The following is a 17,762-nucleotide window of genomic DNA, read 5'->3' as shown; positions in this document are numbered from 1 at the left end:
AGGAATCACTATAATACAGAGAAATGATATTGGGTCAAAGGAGCAGGATAGTGAAACAGTTTGGGTGGAGGTAAGGAATAATAAGGGGAAAAAAACACTAGTGGGTGTAGTCTATAGGCCTCCGAACAGTTGCAACTCTGTTGGACGGAGTATTAATCAGGAAATAGTTGAGGCTTGTAATAAGGGAACAGCTATAATTATGGGGGATTTTAATTATCATATTAACTGGACAAATCAAATTGGGCAGAGCAGCCTTGAGGAAGAGTTCATTGAGTGTATTCGGGATGGGTTTCTTGAGCAGTATGTAACTGAACCGACCAGGGGGCAAGCAACCTTAGATTTGGTCCTGTGTAATGAGACAGGATTAATTAAAAATGTCCTAGTAAAGGATCCCCTTGGAATGAGTGACCATAACATGGTTGAGTTCCATATTCAATTAGAGGGTGAGAAGGTTGGATCTCAAACAAGCGTGCTGAGCTTGAATAAAGGAGACTATGAAGGTATGAGAGCGGAATTAATTAGAGTGGACTGGGAAAATAGATTAAAGGGTAAGACGGTACATGACCAGTGGTGTACATTTAAGGAGTTATTTTACAACTTCCAAAAAAAATATATTCCACTGAGGAAAAAAGGGTGTAAAAGAAAAGATAGCCATCCGTGGCTAAGTAAAGTAATTAAGGATAGTATCCGACTAAAAACAAGGGCATATAAGGTAGCCAAATCTAGTGGGAGGATGGAAGATTGGGAAGTCTTTAAAAGACAGCAAAAAATAACAAAAAGATTGATTAAGAAAGGGAAGATAGATTTTGAAAGTAAATTAGCAAAAGATATAAAAACAGACAGTAAAAGTTTCTATAGTTATATAAAAAGAAAAAGGGTGGCTAAAGTAAATGTTGGTCCCTTAGAGGATGAGACCGGGAAATTAATGGTGGGAAACATGGAGATGGCAAAAACACTGAACAATTATTTTGTATCAGTCTTTACAGTAGAGGACACTAAGAATATCCCAACACTGGACAAACAGGGGGCTCTAGGGGGGGAGGAACTAAATACAATTAAAATCACTAAGGAAGTGGTACTTGGTAAAATAATGGGACTCAAGGCGGATAAATCCCCTGGACGTGATGGCTTGCATCCCAGGGTCTTGAGGGAAGTAGCGGTAGGGATTGTGGATGCATTGGTAATAATTTTCCAAAACTCACTGGACTCAGCAAAGGTCCCGGCAGATTGGAAAACTGCTAATGTAACACCCTTATTTAAAAAGGGTAGTAGGCAGAAGGCTGGAAACTATAGACCTGTTAGCCTAACATCTGTGGTTGGTAAAATGTTAGAGTCCATTATTAAGGAGACAGTAACAGGACATTTGGATAAACATAATTTAATAGGGCAAACTCAGCATGGTTTCATGAAGGGGAAGTCATGTTTAATAAATTTGCTTGAGTTTTTTGAGGAAGTAACATACAGGGTGGATAAAGGGGAACCAGTGGACATAGTGTATTTAGACATCCAAAAGGCATTTGACAAGGTGCCACACAAAAGATTATTGCTCAAGATAAAAAATCACGGGATTGGGGGTAATATTCTGGCATGGATAGAGGATTGGCTCTCTAACAGAAAGCAGAGAGTTGGGATAAATGGTTCGCTCTCAGATTGGCAACCAGTAACTAGTGGTGTTCCGCAGGGGTCAGTGCTGGGTCCCCAACTCTTTACAATCTATATTAACGATTTGGAGGAGGGGACCGAGTGTAACATATCAAAGTTTGCAGATGATACAAAGATGGGACGGAAAGTAGTGAGTGAGGAGGACATAAAAAACCTGCAGAGGGACATAGACAGGCTAAGTAAGTGGGCAGAGATTTGGCAGATGGAATACAATACTGGAAAGTGTGAGGTTATGCACTTTGGCAGGAAAAATCATAGAGCAAGTTATTATCTTAATGGCAAGAAACTGGAAAGTAGTCCTGGTGCACGAAACTCAAAAGGTTAGTATGCAGGTGCAGCAAGTGATTAAGAAGGCCAATGGAATGTTGGCTTTTATTGCTAGGGGGTTGGAATATAAAAACAGGGAGGTATTGCTGCAGTTGTACAAGGTATTGGTGAGGCCGCACCTGGAATACTGCATACAGTTTTGGTGTCCAAACTTAAGAAAAGACATACTTGCTCTCGAGTCAGTACAAAGAAGGTTCACTCGGTTAATCCCGGGGATGAGGGGGTGGTCATATGAGGAGAGGTTGAGTAGATTGGGACTCTACTCATTGGAGTTCAGAAGAATGAGAGGCGATCTTATTGAAACATATAAGATTGTGAAGGGGCTTGATCGGGTGGATGCGGTGAGGATGTTCCCAATGATGGGTGAAACTAGAACTAGGGGGCATAATCTTAAAATAAGGGGCTGCTCATTCAAAACTGAGATGAGGAGAAACTTCTTCACTCAGAGGGTGGTAGGTTTGTGGAATTTGCTGCCCCAGAAAGCTGTGGAAGCTACATCATTAAATAAATTTAAAACAGAAATAGATAGTTTCCTAGAAGTAAAGGGAATTAAGGGTTACGGGGAGCGGGCAGGAAATTGGACATGAGTCTGGGTTCGGAATGGTCATGGCCCTGTGGGTAGTGGAGCGGGCCCAGGGGCCGTGTAGCCTTGTTCTGCTCCTACTGTGTTCTAATTCTGTTAGATTTCAGGAGATGGTTTTATTCCTGTTCCTGGCTGGGGTGGAGATCGCCTTTACAGAAGGTAAGTACTGTAGAAAATATAGGGACAGAGTGATCTCCTGGAAGAATTTCGATCGCCTAGATGGGTCGGAGAGGAATTTCCCAGATTTTTTTCTCCCAAATTGGCCATTGGGTCTTTATCTGGTTTTTCGCCTCTCCCGGGAGATCACATGGGTTCGGGTGGATGCAGAGTGATAGAAGATTTGAGGTTAGGATCAGATCAGCCATGATCTTATTGAATGGTGGAGCAGGCTCGAGGGGCCGATTGGCCTACTCCTGCTCCTGCTCCTATTTCTTATGTTCTTATGTCTCGCCCTCTCTCTTTCTGTCTCGCCCTCTCTCTCTTTCTGTCTCGCCCTCTTTCTGTCTCGCCCTCTCTCTTTCTGTCTCGCCCTCTCTCTTTCTGTCTCGCCCTCTCTCTTTCTGTCTAGCCCTCTCTCTTTCTGTCTCGCCCTCTCTCCTTCTGCATCGCCCTCTCTCTTTCTGTCTCGCCCTCTCTCTCTGTCTCGCCCTCTCTCTCTGTCTCGCCCTCTCTGTCTCGCCCTCTCTGTCTCGCTCTCTCTGTCTCGCCCTCTCTCTCTGTCTCGCCCCCTCTCTCTGTCTCGCCCTCTCTCTCTGTCTCGCCCTCTCTCTCTGTCTCGCCCTCTCTCTCTGTCTCGCCCTCTCTCTCTGTCTCGCCCGCCCTCTCTGTCTCGCCCGCCCCCTCTCTCTCTCTCTCGCCCGCCCCCTCTCTCTCTCTCTCGCCCGCCCCCTCTCTCTCGCCCGCCCCCTCTCTCTCGCCCGCCCCCTCTCTCTCGCCCGCCCCCTCTCTCTCGCCCGCCCTCTCTCTCTCTCTCGCCCGCCCGCCCTCTCTCTCTGTCTCGCCCTCTCTCTCTCTCTCTCGCCCGCCCTCTCTCTCTCTCTCGCCCGCCCTCTCTCTCTGTCTCGCCCGCCCTCTCTCTCTGTCTAGCCCGCCCTCTCTCTGTCTCGCCCGCCCTCTCTCTCTGTCTCGCCCACCCTCTCTCTCTGTCTCGCCCGCCCTCGCTCTCTGTCTCGACCGCCCTCCCTCTCTGTCTCGCCCGCCCTCCCTCTCTGTCTCGCCCTCCCTCCCTCTCTGTCTCGCCCGCCCTCCCTCTCTGTCTCGCCCGCCCTCCCTCTCTGTCTCGCCCGCCCTCCCTCTCTGTCTCGCCCGCCCTCCCTCTCTGTCTCGCCCGCCCTCCCTCTCTGTCTCGCCCGCCCTCCCTCTCTGTCTCGCCCGCCCTCCCTCTCTGTCTCGCCCGCCCTCCCTCTCTGTCTCGCCCGCCCTCCCTCTCTGTCTCGCCCGCCCTCCCTCTCTGTCTCGCCCGCCCTCCCTCTCTGTCTCGCCCGCCCTCCCTCTCTGTCTCGCCCGCCCTCCCTCTCTGTCTCGCCCGCCCTCCCTCTCTGTCTCGCCCGCCCTCCCTCTCTGTCTCGCCCGCCCTCCCTCTCTGTCTCGCCCGCCCTCCCTCTCTGTCTCGCCCGCCCTCCCTCTCTGTCTCGCCCGCCCTCCCTCTCTGTCTCGCCCGCCCTCCCTCTCTGTCTCGCCCGCCCTCACTCTCTGTCTCGCCCGCCCTCACTCTCTGTCTCGCCCGCCCTCTCTCTCTGTCTCGCCCGCCCTCTTTGTCTCACCCGCCCTCTCTCTCTGTCTCGCCCGCCCTCTCTCTCTGTCTCGCCCGCCCTCTCTCTCTGTCTCGCCCGCCCTCTCTCTCTGTCTCGCCCGCCCTCTCTCTCTGTCTCGCCCGCCCTCTCTGTCTCGCCCGCCCTCTCTCTCTGTCTCGCCCGCCCTCTCTCTCTGTCTCGCCCGCCCTCTCTCTCTGTCTCGCCCGCCCTCTCTCTCTGTCTCGCCCGCCCTCTCTCTCTGTCTCGCCCGCCCTCTCTCTCTGTCTCGCCCGCCCTCTCTCTCTGTCTCGCCCGCCCTCTCTCTCTCTCTCGCCCGCCCTCTCTCTCTCTCTCGCCCGCCCTCTCTCTCTCTCTCGCCCGCCCTCTCTCTCTCTCTCGCCCGCCCTCTCTCTCTGTCTCGCCCGCCCTCTCTCTCTGTCTCGCCCGCCCTCTCTCTCTGTCTCGCCCGCCCTCTCTCTCTGTCTCGCCCGCCCTCTCTCTCTCTCTCGCCCGCCCTCTCTCTCTCTCTCGCCCGCCCTCTCTCTCTCTCTCGCCCGCCCTCTCTCTCTGTCTCGCCCGCCCTCTCTCTCTGTCTCGCCCGCCCTCTCTCTCTGTCTCGCCCGCCCTCTCTCTCTCTCTCGCCCGCCCTCTCTCTCTCCCTCGCCCGCCCTCTCTCTCTCCCTCGCCCGCCCTCTCTCTCTCTCTCGCCCGCCCTCTCTCTCTCGCCCGCCCTCTCTCTCTCTCTCGCCCGCCCTCTCTCTCTCTCTCGCCCGCCCTCTCTCTCTCTCTCGCCCGCCCTCTCTCTCTCTCTCGCCCGCCCTCTCTCTCTCTCTCGCCCGCCCTCTCTCTCTCTCTCGCCCGCCCTCTCTCTCTCTCTCGCCCGCCCTCTCTCTCTCTCTCTCTCGCCCGCCCTCTCTCTCTCTCTCTCTCGCCCGCCCTCTCTCTCTCGCCCGCCCTCTCTCTCTCTCTCGCCCGCCCTCTCTCTCTCTCTCTCTCGCCCGCCCTCTCTCTCTCTCTCGCCCGCCCTCTCTCTCTCGCCCGCCCTCTCTCTCTCTCTCTCGCCCGCCCCCTCTCTCCGTCTCGCCCGCCCTCGTTCTCCGTCTCGCCCGCCCTCGCTCTCCGTCTCGCCCGCCCTCGCTCTCCGTCTCGCCCGCCCTCGCTCTCCGTCTCGCCCGCCCTCGCTCTCGGTCTCGCCCGCCCTCGCTCTCCGTCTCGCTCGGTCTCGCCCGCCCTCGCTCTCGGTCTCGCTCGCTCTCGGTCTCGCTCGCTCTCGGTCTCGCCCGCCCTCGCTATCGGTCTCGCCCGCCCTCGCTCTCGGTCTCGCCCGCCCTCGGTCTCGCTCGCTCTCGGTCTCGCCCGCCCTCGCTCTCGGTCTCGCCCGCCCTCGCTCTCGGTCTCGCCCGCCCTCGCTCTCGGTCTCGCCCGCCCTCGCTCTCGGTCTCGCCCGCCCTCGCTCTCGGTCTCGCCCGCCCTCGCTCTCGGTCTCGCCCGCCCTCGCTCTCGGTCTCGCCCGCCCTCGCTCTCGGTCTCGCCCGCCCTCGCTCTCGGTCTCGCCCGCCCTCGCTCTCGGTCTCGCCCGCCCTCGGTCTCGCCCGCCCTCGCTCTCGGTCTCGCCCGCCCTCGGTCTCGCCCGCCCTCGCCCTCGGTCTCGCCCGCCCTCGGTCTCGCCCGCCCTCGCCCTCGGTCTCGCTCGCTCTCGGTCTCGCCCGCTCTCGGTCTCGCCCGCCCTCGCTCTCGGTCTCGCTCGCCCTCGCTCTCGGTCTCGCCCGCTCTCGGTCTCGCCCGCTCTCGGTCTCGCCCGCTCTCGGTCTCGCCCGCCCTCCCTCTCGCCCTCCCGCCCGCCCTCCCTCTCGCCCGCCCGCCCGCCCCCCTCTGTCTCGCCCGCCCTCCCCCGCTCTCGCCCGCCCTGACTAGCCCGCCCTCTCGCCCTGTCTCGTCCTCTCTCTCTCTCTCTCGGCCTCTTTGGACTTTGGCTGAGAAGACGTGCTCTCAGATAACTTCACCCATACCTGTCTACTTTTGAATTTTCAGGATGGCCAGTTAGCAGAGGTACCATTGCACTACCAGCTTTGGTGGACCTGTGCCCAGGAAGAGTTGGTGCCATCAGATTGGAATAGCAAGAAATGGGGACATGCTGGTGAGGGGGTGGGCAGGGGAGTGGAGACACAGAGTAAATCCCAAGTGTCTTGGGTTTACCGCAATCATCCTCAGGATCTGATATCTATGCAATCTGATAAAGTGAAGGTGAACTAGTTAGAAATGCTAGATTTATTCTGGAGTCAATTTACAAAATAAAATTCCTCATGTAATGAGCATTTACAAATGACACCCAAATTTTTGATCTTACCTGATTCTGTATTTTCAAGGGCTAGTCTTGCCATGTCTCTTTGCCTTCTGAAAATCAAACAGAATTAAACAGTAACAGATTATCCTTCCAATCCTTTCCACCCTCTGTTTTTGGCTGTCGTTTGTTTAATCAGCGAGTGCCAGATGAGTTAATTAGTCTGGTGTGCGCAACTCAAGCTGTATCACACTGTGCTACATCCCATTATTAGGAATTTCACACATTTACAATCACAAATGGAAAACTAAAATCCTAATATAGAGTTGCGGGTCACTTCTCTAATGATTCTATCTCATCAGTTGAGACCCAGTTAATAGTGTGACAATTCCCATGTACCAGGAGCTTGTCCAGATCCACTGCACAATACAGTGCACATCCACATCCAAACCACTGTTTATACTGGCTGACTCCTTCCAGCTGGGGCCCCATGTTAATGACAGTATCTCCAATGGATGTTAATCCAGCTCCCTCATATTGTCAACCTCAGTCATTTCCCCCAGCGGTATCCTATGTTGATGATTGGAACTCTACTGGATGTTACTCCAGCTCCCTCCCCAGCCAGTTCCCATATGACCTCATTACTTGCTATTTACACAAAAAGGCATTTTAAAAATGATAACTGTAGATTTATGTGACGTAACTTTTAATTTTAGTTTCCTATCCATGAAGACTTCATGGAATGTACAGCACAGAACAGACCATTCAGCCCAACTAGTCCATGCCAGTGTTTATGCTCCACAGGAGCCTCCTCCCACCCCTCTTCATCTCACCCTATCATATCCTTCTATTCCTTTCTCCCTTATGTACTTAGCCAGCTTCCCCTTAAATGCGTCTATGCTGTTCACCTCAACCACTCCCTGTGATGGCAAGTTCCACATTCTCACCACTCTCTGACTAAAGAAGCTTCTCCTGAATTCCTTATTGGATTTATTAGTGACTAATAGGATATACTTGGGATTCCCCAGCTCTGTAGCATTGCCAATCTGCTGAAAGTCATACAAAAGTAGTTGGGTAATTTATCTTGCTCTCTCTCTTGCTATCTCTCTCACTCTCCAAGTTTCCCATGCTATCCATAGGGAAGGGCCAGATGTGTGTTCAGTAACTCCTCACAATGGCCTGGCTGAGATAGGGGAATGATGGACCAGTACGAGTCATTGGTGCAACATGCTGGATCTCCATCAAGCTTGAATGCTGTATGGCTTTCAGCTGAAGCTCAGGAGGAACTTGGTGTGTGAGGCTTTCTTACCCCAGCTGTGTACACGTCAACCTCATTCCCAGTACTAGTCTGCAGGCCACAGGGGAGGCTCTGCCTCGCATTGGTGATGGAATTTTCTGGACTTCATTCACCTGGTGTCTGTACACTTGTTACTCTGGGGCTGACCTGGCGTGAAAGTGTGCTCAGGACCTTGTTTTGTTTGGAGAATTCAAGAAGAAGTGAAGGGAATACTGATTTCAGAGGAACAGTATACTCTGCAGGTACAATTTTTAACTGGATTGATGCCCACGCTGGGGATTAAATTGGTACCAACTTTCTAGAAAGTACAAGCAAAAGTGTGTTTCCTCAGCCCTATTTTAATCATTAGAAATAGGCTGAGAAATGAAGGGGAGTTGCTGTACATAAGAGGTTTGGATGATTCATACTGCAGTTTGAAGTTACAAGTTCTTATTTTCTACTAGTGTGTGAATAGTGAGGGCTGTTCAAGCCCAGTTGCTCAGAAGCAAGTTTATTACTTCGCCTGGTCGACGGATATGATTTAAAATATCTACTGTCTGCTTCATAAGGAAAGATTATTTATTTTTCTCGAAGTCCTGAGATATTTAACCTCAAACCACAATTGTTCTCTCCGTGTGTGGGCTGCTTTAGAAGTAGTGTCATTGTGGAACCAATGTGAACAACACTGTTTGAAATCCAAAATGGAGAAATTTGAAGGCTTCCTTTGATAAAAATGTATTAAGAGATTTAAGTTTAAATCTGTAAAAGGCTCAAATAAAGGAGTAGTAGCGGCTTTAAACTAAACGGTAGCTACTTTGAGCCAGTTTGAAATCCAGCTTCGACAGGCCGACACTGACACTGTGAAGGTTGAGCTGGGTGAGCTGTACTAGAAGCTCGAGTGAGGCCGCTCACAGTCCACTCCAGCTGTTAAAGATAAAGAAATAAGTGTGAGGTGAGTCCCTGTGACAGGAGCATTTCTCTGGCTGATAGTGAATGAGAGGAAGCCCTTGAGACGAGGTCAGGCATAGTTTAGGTCACCTACATCTCACCAGATTATGTAATATACAGATACTGAGCTTGGTACCAGGGCTACTGACTCAAATGCTTGAACGGCTGTTTGTTGATTATTTAAATATTCATTTCGCAGCAGGCTGAATAAAAGTGGGGTGATTTAGGTGAAAGGATAATAAAGGTTGTTAATCACGTGGGACCTGAAGGCCTGACTGGTACCATAATTGAAGCAAGTGTCTTATGGTCACTCAGATATGCTCTGAACCTGGAAATTTCACTGCCTCTGGGATTTTTTTAATTGTAAAATTCTGGAACCGAGTATCAAATCACTTAATACATGTTGCAGTTCATGGGAAATAACAACAGAAAATGCTGGAAAAACTCAGCAGGTCAGGCAACATCCGTGGAGAGAAATTTGAGTTGACATTTTGGGTCGAAACCCTTTTTCAAAACAGCATCTGCAGTATTTTGCTATCGTTGAAGTTCATGGGATTTGTTGCAGGATATTACTTGTTCTAGCCAAGTAGTGAGAAATAAACTGAGCCCAACTTTCTTCTGCTACACATGTATTAAAACGGTATACGATGAGTCATTAAAGAGAAAGGTCAGAGATTGAGAGTACCTAGTGTGTCACCTGAGATTTATATCCTACTTTGCACATTACACTGAGTTATGGTTAGTTGAAAAACTGCATGTTTGCAGATGTCAGCAGGATGTTAATGGGTTAAAAGCCATTCTTTTACAGAGCGAGATAAGGAAAGCACACCTGTTAACACTTGGTGTTTGCAGTTTGAGGGAAACCTTGTTGTTTTATATTGCTTTCATCTTAATGAATACAACCCTGAAAAGGGTGGGTTTATTTCAAGCCTTTCATGTGGGCAGTTAGCAGGTAAATGGTGAAAGGAATTGAATAGGAGTTATTGTTTGTGTTGATCTGTTTCAGCTGGTTTCTCACTGATTGATCTGACCTCCTTGCAGTTCGCAATGTGGGTGGACGCTGTTATATTTGTCTTCAGTCTGGAGGATGAGAACAGCTTCAACGCGGTCTACTATTACTACACCAGGATGGCTAACTATCGGAGCACCACAGAGATCCCGATGGTACTGGTTGGAACACAAGGTAATGAGGCCGTGTTGCTTGGGTGTTCATAATTGACCTCTGTGGCACTGAGCACGGATTCATGGGCAGAAAGTGAAATATTGGACGCTTGTGCTGAATAACCAATATGGCCAACCCAGACTCTGTCAGTTGTGTTCCCCTAGAGTTGGTAGTGCCACGGGTAAAAATAAGTTCAAGTTTTCTTTTCACATCCCCACTTCCATTTCATTGCCATATCTCTTACTTTATTTTGTACTATCTCCGCCAAAGTCATTTGAGACATACCAAATCAAGGCTGCTGGTGATGCTTAACAGTTTTATGGGTTTACAGAGATAAAGTAGAAACTTAGAGTTTACAAAACACCTTGTAACAGAAGCGCCCATGAGACATGGGCAACTTGCTGTACTCATCCTTGTGTTTAAATCACCTCCTGGGCCTCGACGCCCCCCATTCAGCCCTACAAACCTCCCCAAGCTTTCCATTCCTCTGACTCCGGCCTCATGCATCTCCACCCCCTTCGCCCTATCATTAGTGGCAGTGCCTTCAGTCTGGGATTGCCTCTCTTAATCCTCTCCTTCTTTAGCAGTATTTTTGTGAGAGAAATGTTTTGTTCAGCATAGTTGGTGAATAACAAAAATTGTAACAAAATAACCAATTCGAGAGGAGGAAAGCGCACAGACTTAATCATTAAGGAAGAAAACACTTGAATATTGGCATGAGCAAACTTTAGCATCTCCTTCATTCATTGGCACGTTTCAATTACGAAAACAAAAGATTATAGATCAGGTGATGGGATGGGAGGAGCTCTTTTAAATAAAAGATTATGAAAGTGGGAAAATGCGTGGAGGAACCTTAAAATCAAAAGTATAATCATCATAATGTATAATTTTTCAATGTGCTTTAAAGGTAACAATGAACAGCCTGGCTGATTCAGGTACTGTTTTCCTTAAGTTTTTATAGCATCTTAAAACAGAGACGACTTATTTTAAGATAGCTTTCTCCCCAACCTTTTCTTAGATTACTCTATACTGTAGCTAGTTGACCAGATCACTTTACACCATGGGCAATGACACAATCACTGTACACCATGGGCAATGAGCCAATCACTGTACGCCGTGGGCAATGAGCCAATCACTGTATGTCGTGGGCAATGAGCCAATCACTGTACGCTGTTGGTAATGAGCCAATCGTTGTACGCCATGGGCAATGAGCCAATCACTGTACGCCGTGGGTGTAGGGGGTGGCGGGTGGCGTGTGCGCCCAGTCAGTTATGCCCCTGACTGCCTGTGAGCGGTTCGAATCGCTCCCACACCCCTGGGTTCTAGACACCGGACTTAGGTACAGGCGGCGATACAGAAAACTCGAGTAGACAGGTGGTTTGGTGTAAGAAAACCAAGATTTTATTAAAACAGAAACGAAAACACAGTCTTCTGAGAAATTACTGGTAGAAAAATTACAGGCATATAACAATAATTATACTTATACAAGGAATGGGGAACACACGGCACATCAAGGGAAAAACAACTACTTTAACAATCCCCTTATCTTTATCCCACCCCTATACCTAACTAGATTAAGCTATGAGGGGCCAGGAATTCATGCTCACCAATCCAAAGCAAAACCTGTTGTTTTAATGGTTGCGAGTTTTGAGGTCTGGTCTCCTGTCCTTTGGGGTACTCCGTCGCCACGTGGTCTCAGGGCGCGGTGCTGGAGCTGTTGCTGCGACGCACCTTTCTTCTCTTCAGCTACCGTCGTCGTCTCGTCGTGATGGGTTCTCTTCTTCTCCCTCGGGCGGTCGTCGGTGGTAACGTTGCGTCAGCGGGACGGTTGGCAGTCTTCACTGCTTAGATTTTACTACCCAAGCGTCAAATGCCGGTATATTTGTTATGGCATGGGCACCTGCGTTTAATGCCAGCTCATTCGCAGTGTTCAATAGCCAACTTAATCTTACTGTCCATACATATATTTTCTTCCCCCAAGCGCCAGCTTATAACTAGGCGCTCGGTCTTTATCAATGCGTCTTCTGCTGCCCTTCTCGGCTCTTGTCGGGTCTTTACCTTTTTCTTCATCTCGTCTCGCCCCTTTGTGGCCCGTGTGTCCTGTATGACTTTGGACTCGGGTCTCGTCCCCCACCCGCGCTTGGTATGGATGTCCTTGGTTGCAACTTAATGCAGGGAGCGAGAAGAAAACCCGCCACGAGGCCAGGGCACGAGTACGGGCGGCAGCAGCCCAAGACCAGAGGTCAGAGTCAAGAGAGGGGAGCAAGAGCGCGCAGTTGCTACTGAGGGCCTACAATTATACCCGTTTCTTCAACTCCTTATCTGCGCGCCAAATCAGGTCAGTCCATTGTTTGATTTTGGCGGGCTGTTTTAAACGATTATACCAATCTAAGTTAACTGGTTTTAGATGGCCGTTTATCGCACCTGATGGCCCGATGTCCGGGCTGTATTGTCATTAATGCATTTTAATCGGCCTGTGCAGCCTTGATGGCTTCCTTAAGCTGTTTCCGATTATTTATGCGGACAACTAATGGCCTTATGCTTAGGCCTAACTGGGTTGATCTGTTTCAATCTGACGTAATGCATATTCAATGTTTGCTTAGCTGTCTGGCCCTTCAAACACGAAGTCCTTTTCACAGAAATGCATTTTAAGTTTCGATTTCTCAAAGCTGCCTGTTCTGTGCTGCAGAATCCAAGCTTTTAAAATCTTACAGGCTTTTGGTCATGAGGTGCGGACGCCATCTTTTGGGTACCCTTTTTAAATTGTCCATACAGGGTCCCTTTTATTAATAACCTTGGGGGAATGTGGGAATTTTGTGAATCCTACACTGGCAATGAGCCAATCACTGTACGCCGTGGGCAATGAGCCAATCACTGTACGCCGTGGGCAATGAGCCAATCACTGTACGCCGTGGGCAATGAGCCAATCACTGTACGCCGTGGGCAATGAACCAATCACTACGCCGTGGGCAATGAGCCAATTACTACGCCGTGGGCAATGAGCCAATCACTGTACGCCGTGGGCAATGAGCCAATCACCATGAGGGATGATCTATTCCCAAATTGTTGCAATGCTGCTGTGAAAATTCCCACTCGGAGCAGCTCTCCTTAGAGCAGAGAAGGTTAAGGGGAGATTTAATAGAGGTGTTCAAAATCATGAAAGGTTTTGACAGAATAAATAAGGAGAAACGGTATCCACTGGCAGGAGGGTTAGTAACCAGCAGCTCGCACAGCCAGGCTCACTTCAGCTTGCTCTTTCCTATGAGGACCCAGTGCTTTGATCTCCCTGTGAATATTGGGAAGTGTCTGCACTTTGATGGGTGGCCCACCAACGTGGCATTTGTTTACTTTCCATTTCACGGATTTCCTCTGTGCACTATTTGTAGCAACGAGTGACCACAGGAAATCTTTACCCAGAACTTTTTACTGTGTTTTTCAAGCCTACAAGACTAGCTGTAGATACATTCCCCTTTCCATTTATTTAAGTTAAGCAAGGTAAGTGCCGTTCATTACTTTGTTGTCAGAATTGCACCATTCCTGTCTGTTTTATGGTTGCCACTGCCCTCTGCTGGCTGACTATGGTTATGTATTAAATGACAGCCCTCTCAGGGTTCTGTTACTTAAGGATTGGCTATCATAGAATCTTACAGCACAGAAGGAGGCCATTCGGCCTATCGTGTCTGTTCCAGCTCTTTTGAAAGAGCTATCCCCAGCTCTTTTCCCATGGCCCGGCCAGTGTTTACTTTACAAGTATGTAACCTTTCAGGTATTCCAGATCACAATTCGTTGCATTAACAAAAATTCTCCTCATCTCCCACCCTGGTTCTTTTGCCAATTATCTTTTTAAAAATTTGTTCCTGGGATGTAGGCGTCGCTGGCAAACCCATCCCTAGTTGCCCTTGAGAAGTTGCCTTCTTAAACTGCTGCAGTCCGTGTGGTGAAGGTACTCCCATAGTGCTGTTCGCGAGGGAGTTCCAGGTGATGGTGTTCCCATGTGCTTGCTGCAACTGTGTCCTCTGGTTACTGACCCTCCTGGCAGTGGAAACAGTTTCTCCTTTTCTACTCTCAAAACCGTTCATAATTTTGAACACCTGTATTAAGTATCCTCTTAATCCCAGCTTCTCTAGCCTCTCCATGTGTCTGAAGTCCCACATCCTTGGTACCATTCAAGTAAATCTCTTCTGCACCCTTTCTAAAGCCTGGACAACCTTCCGAAAGTGTGGTACTGTGGCAAAATCACCAATGATCTTCTGTACAAATGCATAACCGTCTTTAACCCAATGCCCCAAACGGCGGGAAACGTGATGACGTCATGACGTCAGAGAGTGGGAGGTTCTAAGCCCAGACCTCGTGTAACAAGCTGCTGAAAAGACCTGTTTGCTGCTGTTCCTGCATGTTTTTATTTTGTTCATTTGTTTGATTAAATTCAGTTGAATTATTGAACTGACTCGACTTCAGTGCTTCAGTTAGGGATAGATCGATTCCTACATTGGTGACCCCGAAGCTTCGCGGACGATTTTCGCGGAGGAAAGTTCGAGAACAAGATGGATGTGAACACAGCGAGTTTGAAGCTCCCTCAATTTTGGGAACGACAGGCAGCCTCCTGGTTCGTGCAAGCGGAGGCTCAGTTCCAACTTCGGAACGTCGTGCTGGATCAGACCCGTTACCTTTACGTGGTCTACGCACTGGACAGCTCGACGGCTTCCCGAATCATCAGCCTGCTGGAGAACCCGCCCGTGGATGACAAGTATGAAACGCTTAAGGTGCGCCTTATGCAAATATTCGGTCTCACGAAAGCGGAGCGCGCACGACGTTTGCTCGCACTCCCCGGGTTAGGCGACGCTAAGCCTTCCGAGTTGATGAGCCAAATGCTCACACTCCTCGGGTCTGAGCCACAGTGTTTTCTGTTTCGGGAACTGTTCCTGAGCCAGCTCCCTGAGCAGGTACAAGCAACCCTCGCCAGGTCGGAGGCTACGGACGGCGTAGCGCTCGCGGCCGAAGCCGACACCATTCACGCGGTGATGCAACAGTACTGTGCCACTTCGAAGCGTCCCGCCTCGAGGCCTCCACAGACCGGCCTCTGTTACTACCACGCCTGGTTCGGACCGAAAGCCAGATACTGCCGACCCCCATGTAGTTTCGTGCCACCGGCACCGAGAAAGCAGTAAAACCGTGCGCGAGAACGGAAGAACGACACCGAGGTCGGGTTCGCGTCCAGAATGACGGTTGGTGATTCCGGGAAATTGTTGTATATCACCGACTCCATTTCGGGCCGGCGGTTCTTGTGCGACACGGGCGCTCAGTGCAGCATCCTCCCCGCTTCGCCCCTCGACGTCGGGTCCGGGAGGCGTGGTACTCCACTACAGGCCGCCAATGGCAGCGCTATCCGTACGTTTGGGATGCGGCGAATCCGGTTGTGTTTCGGCGGGCAACTCTTCCACTGGGAGTTTATAACCGCCAAAATACCACTAGCAATCCTCGGCGCTGACTTTTTCTGTGCTAATAACCTACTGGTCGACATACGTAATCGCCGCCTGATTCACGCTGCCTCATGGGCCCCCATCCCCTGTTTTCGGGGCTCAGGCGCGGCCCCCGCGCTCGCCTGCGCCGAGTCGACGCCCGACGACTTCACCCGCCTGCTCAAGGAATTTCCGGAGCTCAGTCGGCCCACCTTCTCGGTGACGACCGGCAAACATGGTGTTGAGCACCACATCGCGACGACCGGCCCCCCGGTTTATGCCCGCGCTCGACGTTTGGAGGCCAGTGAACTCGAGGCCGCGAAGGCGGAATTCGCTACCATGGAGCGGTTGGGCATCGTTCACCGGTCCGATGGTCCCTGGTCGTCTCCGCTGCATATCGTGCCAAAGCCAGGCGGTGGGTGGCGGCCCTGCGGCGATTATCGGCACCTCAATGAGGTCACGACTCCGGACCGGTACCCGATACCGTACATCCAGGATTTTTCCGTCCACCCCCAGGACGTCCAGAAGACAGCGGTCATTACCCCGTTTGGACTTTTCGAATTCTTACGAATGCCTTTCGGTCTCAAAAATGCGGTGCAGGCGTTCCAACGCCTCTTGGATTCGGTGCTACGGGTCCTCAAATTCCTTTTCGTGTACCTTGATGACATCCTCGTCACCAGCGCTTCAAAGGAGCATCTACGACACCTGCGCATCCTTTTCCGCCACCTCCAGGAGCATGGCCTTATAATTAATCCACACAAGTGTCAATTCGGACTGAGGCAGATCGATTTTTTGGGCCACCGCATCACGGCAGAAGGGGCACAGCCACTCTGGGCGAAAGTGGCAGCCATTGCTGCATTTCCACAGCCACAATCCGTCAAAGCGTTCCAAGAATTCCTCGGCATGGTAAATTTTTACCATTGATTTGTCCCCCGGGCCACACAGCTCATGCGGCTGCTCTACGAGGCACTCCGAGGGAAGCCGGGGAAAGAACCTGTGTCTTGGACGCCGGAGATGGACTGCGCTTTTGGGGATACGAAGGAGGCCCTTGCCAACGCGACCATGTTGGCGCACCCGCTGCCTGGCGCCACCATCGCGCTCACGACGGATGCGTCGGACTACGCCGTCGGCGCCGTGCAAGAGCAATGGGTCGATGGGACATGGCAACCGCTGGCGTTTTTTAGTCGCCAGCTGCGTAGTAACGAACGTAGCTACAGCACGTTCGACCGGGAGCTGTTGCCGTTGTTCCTGGCTATCCGCCACTTTTGTTTTTTATTGGAAGGACACCAATTCACCGCGTTTGTCGATCACAAGCCCCTGACGTTTGCCATGGCCAAGACGACTGAGCCATGGTCAGCCCGGCAGCAACGACAACTCACCTTCATTTCTGAGTTTACCACCGACATCCGTCACGTGGCTGGGAAGAACAACGTGGTTGCCGACTGCCTCTCACGTGCGACCGTCCAGGTCATCCAACTGGGGCTCGATTATTCGCTCATGGCAGCTGACCAAGCGACTGACCCGGAAATGCAAGCTTTCTGCTCTGATTCGTCCTGCCTGCAGCCAGCAGATGTGCCTTTCCATTCGGCCGGCACCTCCTTGCTCTGCGACGTCTCCCTGGGAGACCCACGCCCGATCGTTCCGTTGTCCTGGCGCAGGAAAGTATTCGATGTCGTTCACGGACTTGCACACCCGGGCGTGCGGGCTTCACAGAAATTGTTAACGTCCAAATTCGTCTGGAGGGGAATGAGAAAAGATGTGCGCGACTGGGCCAAGACCTGCGTTGTGTGCCAGAGGGCGAAGGTACAGCGCCACGTCAAAGCTCCTGTCGCCGTTTTCGAGGTACCGGAGCGGCGATTCGATCACGTTCATGTCGACCTCGTGAGCCCACTACCGCCGTCACAAGGGTTTACGCATCTTTTGACGATCGTCGACCGTACCACCAGGTGGCCGGAGGCCATTCCTTTAACGTCCACCACCTCCGCGGATGTCGCCCGAGCTTTTCTTTCGTCCTGGGTTGCTCGTTTCGGCGTTCCATCAGACATTTCGTCGGACTGCGGGCCGCAGTTTTCGTCTGCTTTGTGGAACGCCGTGGCTTCAGGTTTGGGCACCAAGCTCCATTGGACTACGGCTTACCATCCGCAGGCCAACGGGTTATGCGAACGCTTTCACCGCTCTTTGAAGGCGTCACTGCGGGCCACCCTCCAAGGGACCGCATGGGTGGATAAGTTGCCATGGGTGATGCTCGGGTTGCGCACTGCGCCTAAAGAGGACCTGCAGGCACCGGCCGCTGAACTAGTTTATGGCCAGCCGCTCAGGGTGCCCGGCGAC

The 17,762-nt window shown here is 51.2% G+C and overlaps 1 protein-coding gene across 1 annotated transcript in view; it reads left to right on the top strand.

The window, feature by feature from the left end:
• Nucleotides 1-17,762, top strand: part of agap1 (ArfGAP with GTPase domain, ankyrin repeat and PH domain 1) — a 585,448-nt gene that overhangs the window by 31,470 nt on the left and 536,216 nt on the right. The window contains exon 3 of the mRNA XM_085984196.1: nucleotides 9,852-9,993. Within this exon, the coding sequence (XP_085840322.1) occupies nucleotides 9,852-9,993 (142 nt within the window). The remainder of the gene's footprint in view (nucleotides 1-9,851; nucleotides 9,994-17,762) is intronic.

Source organism: Somniosus microcephalus, chromosome 4 (genome assembly GCF_052327205.1).
Source record: "Somniosus microcephalus isolate GS21.2 chromosome 4, FLI_Smic_1.0, whole genome shotgun sequence".
Lineage (NCBI taxonomy): Eukaryota > Metazoa > Chordata > Chondrichthyes > Squaliformes > Somniosidae > Somniosus > Somniosus microcephalus.
The sequence above is the reverse complement of the archived record's forward strand: the minus strand, read 5'-3'. Positions and strand labels throughout refer to the sequence as shown.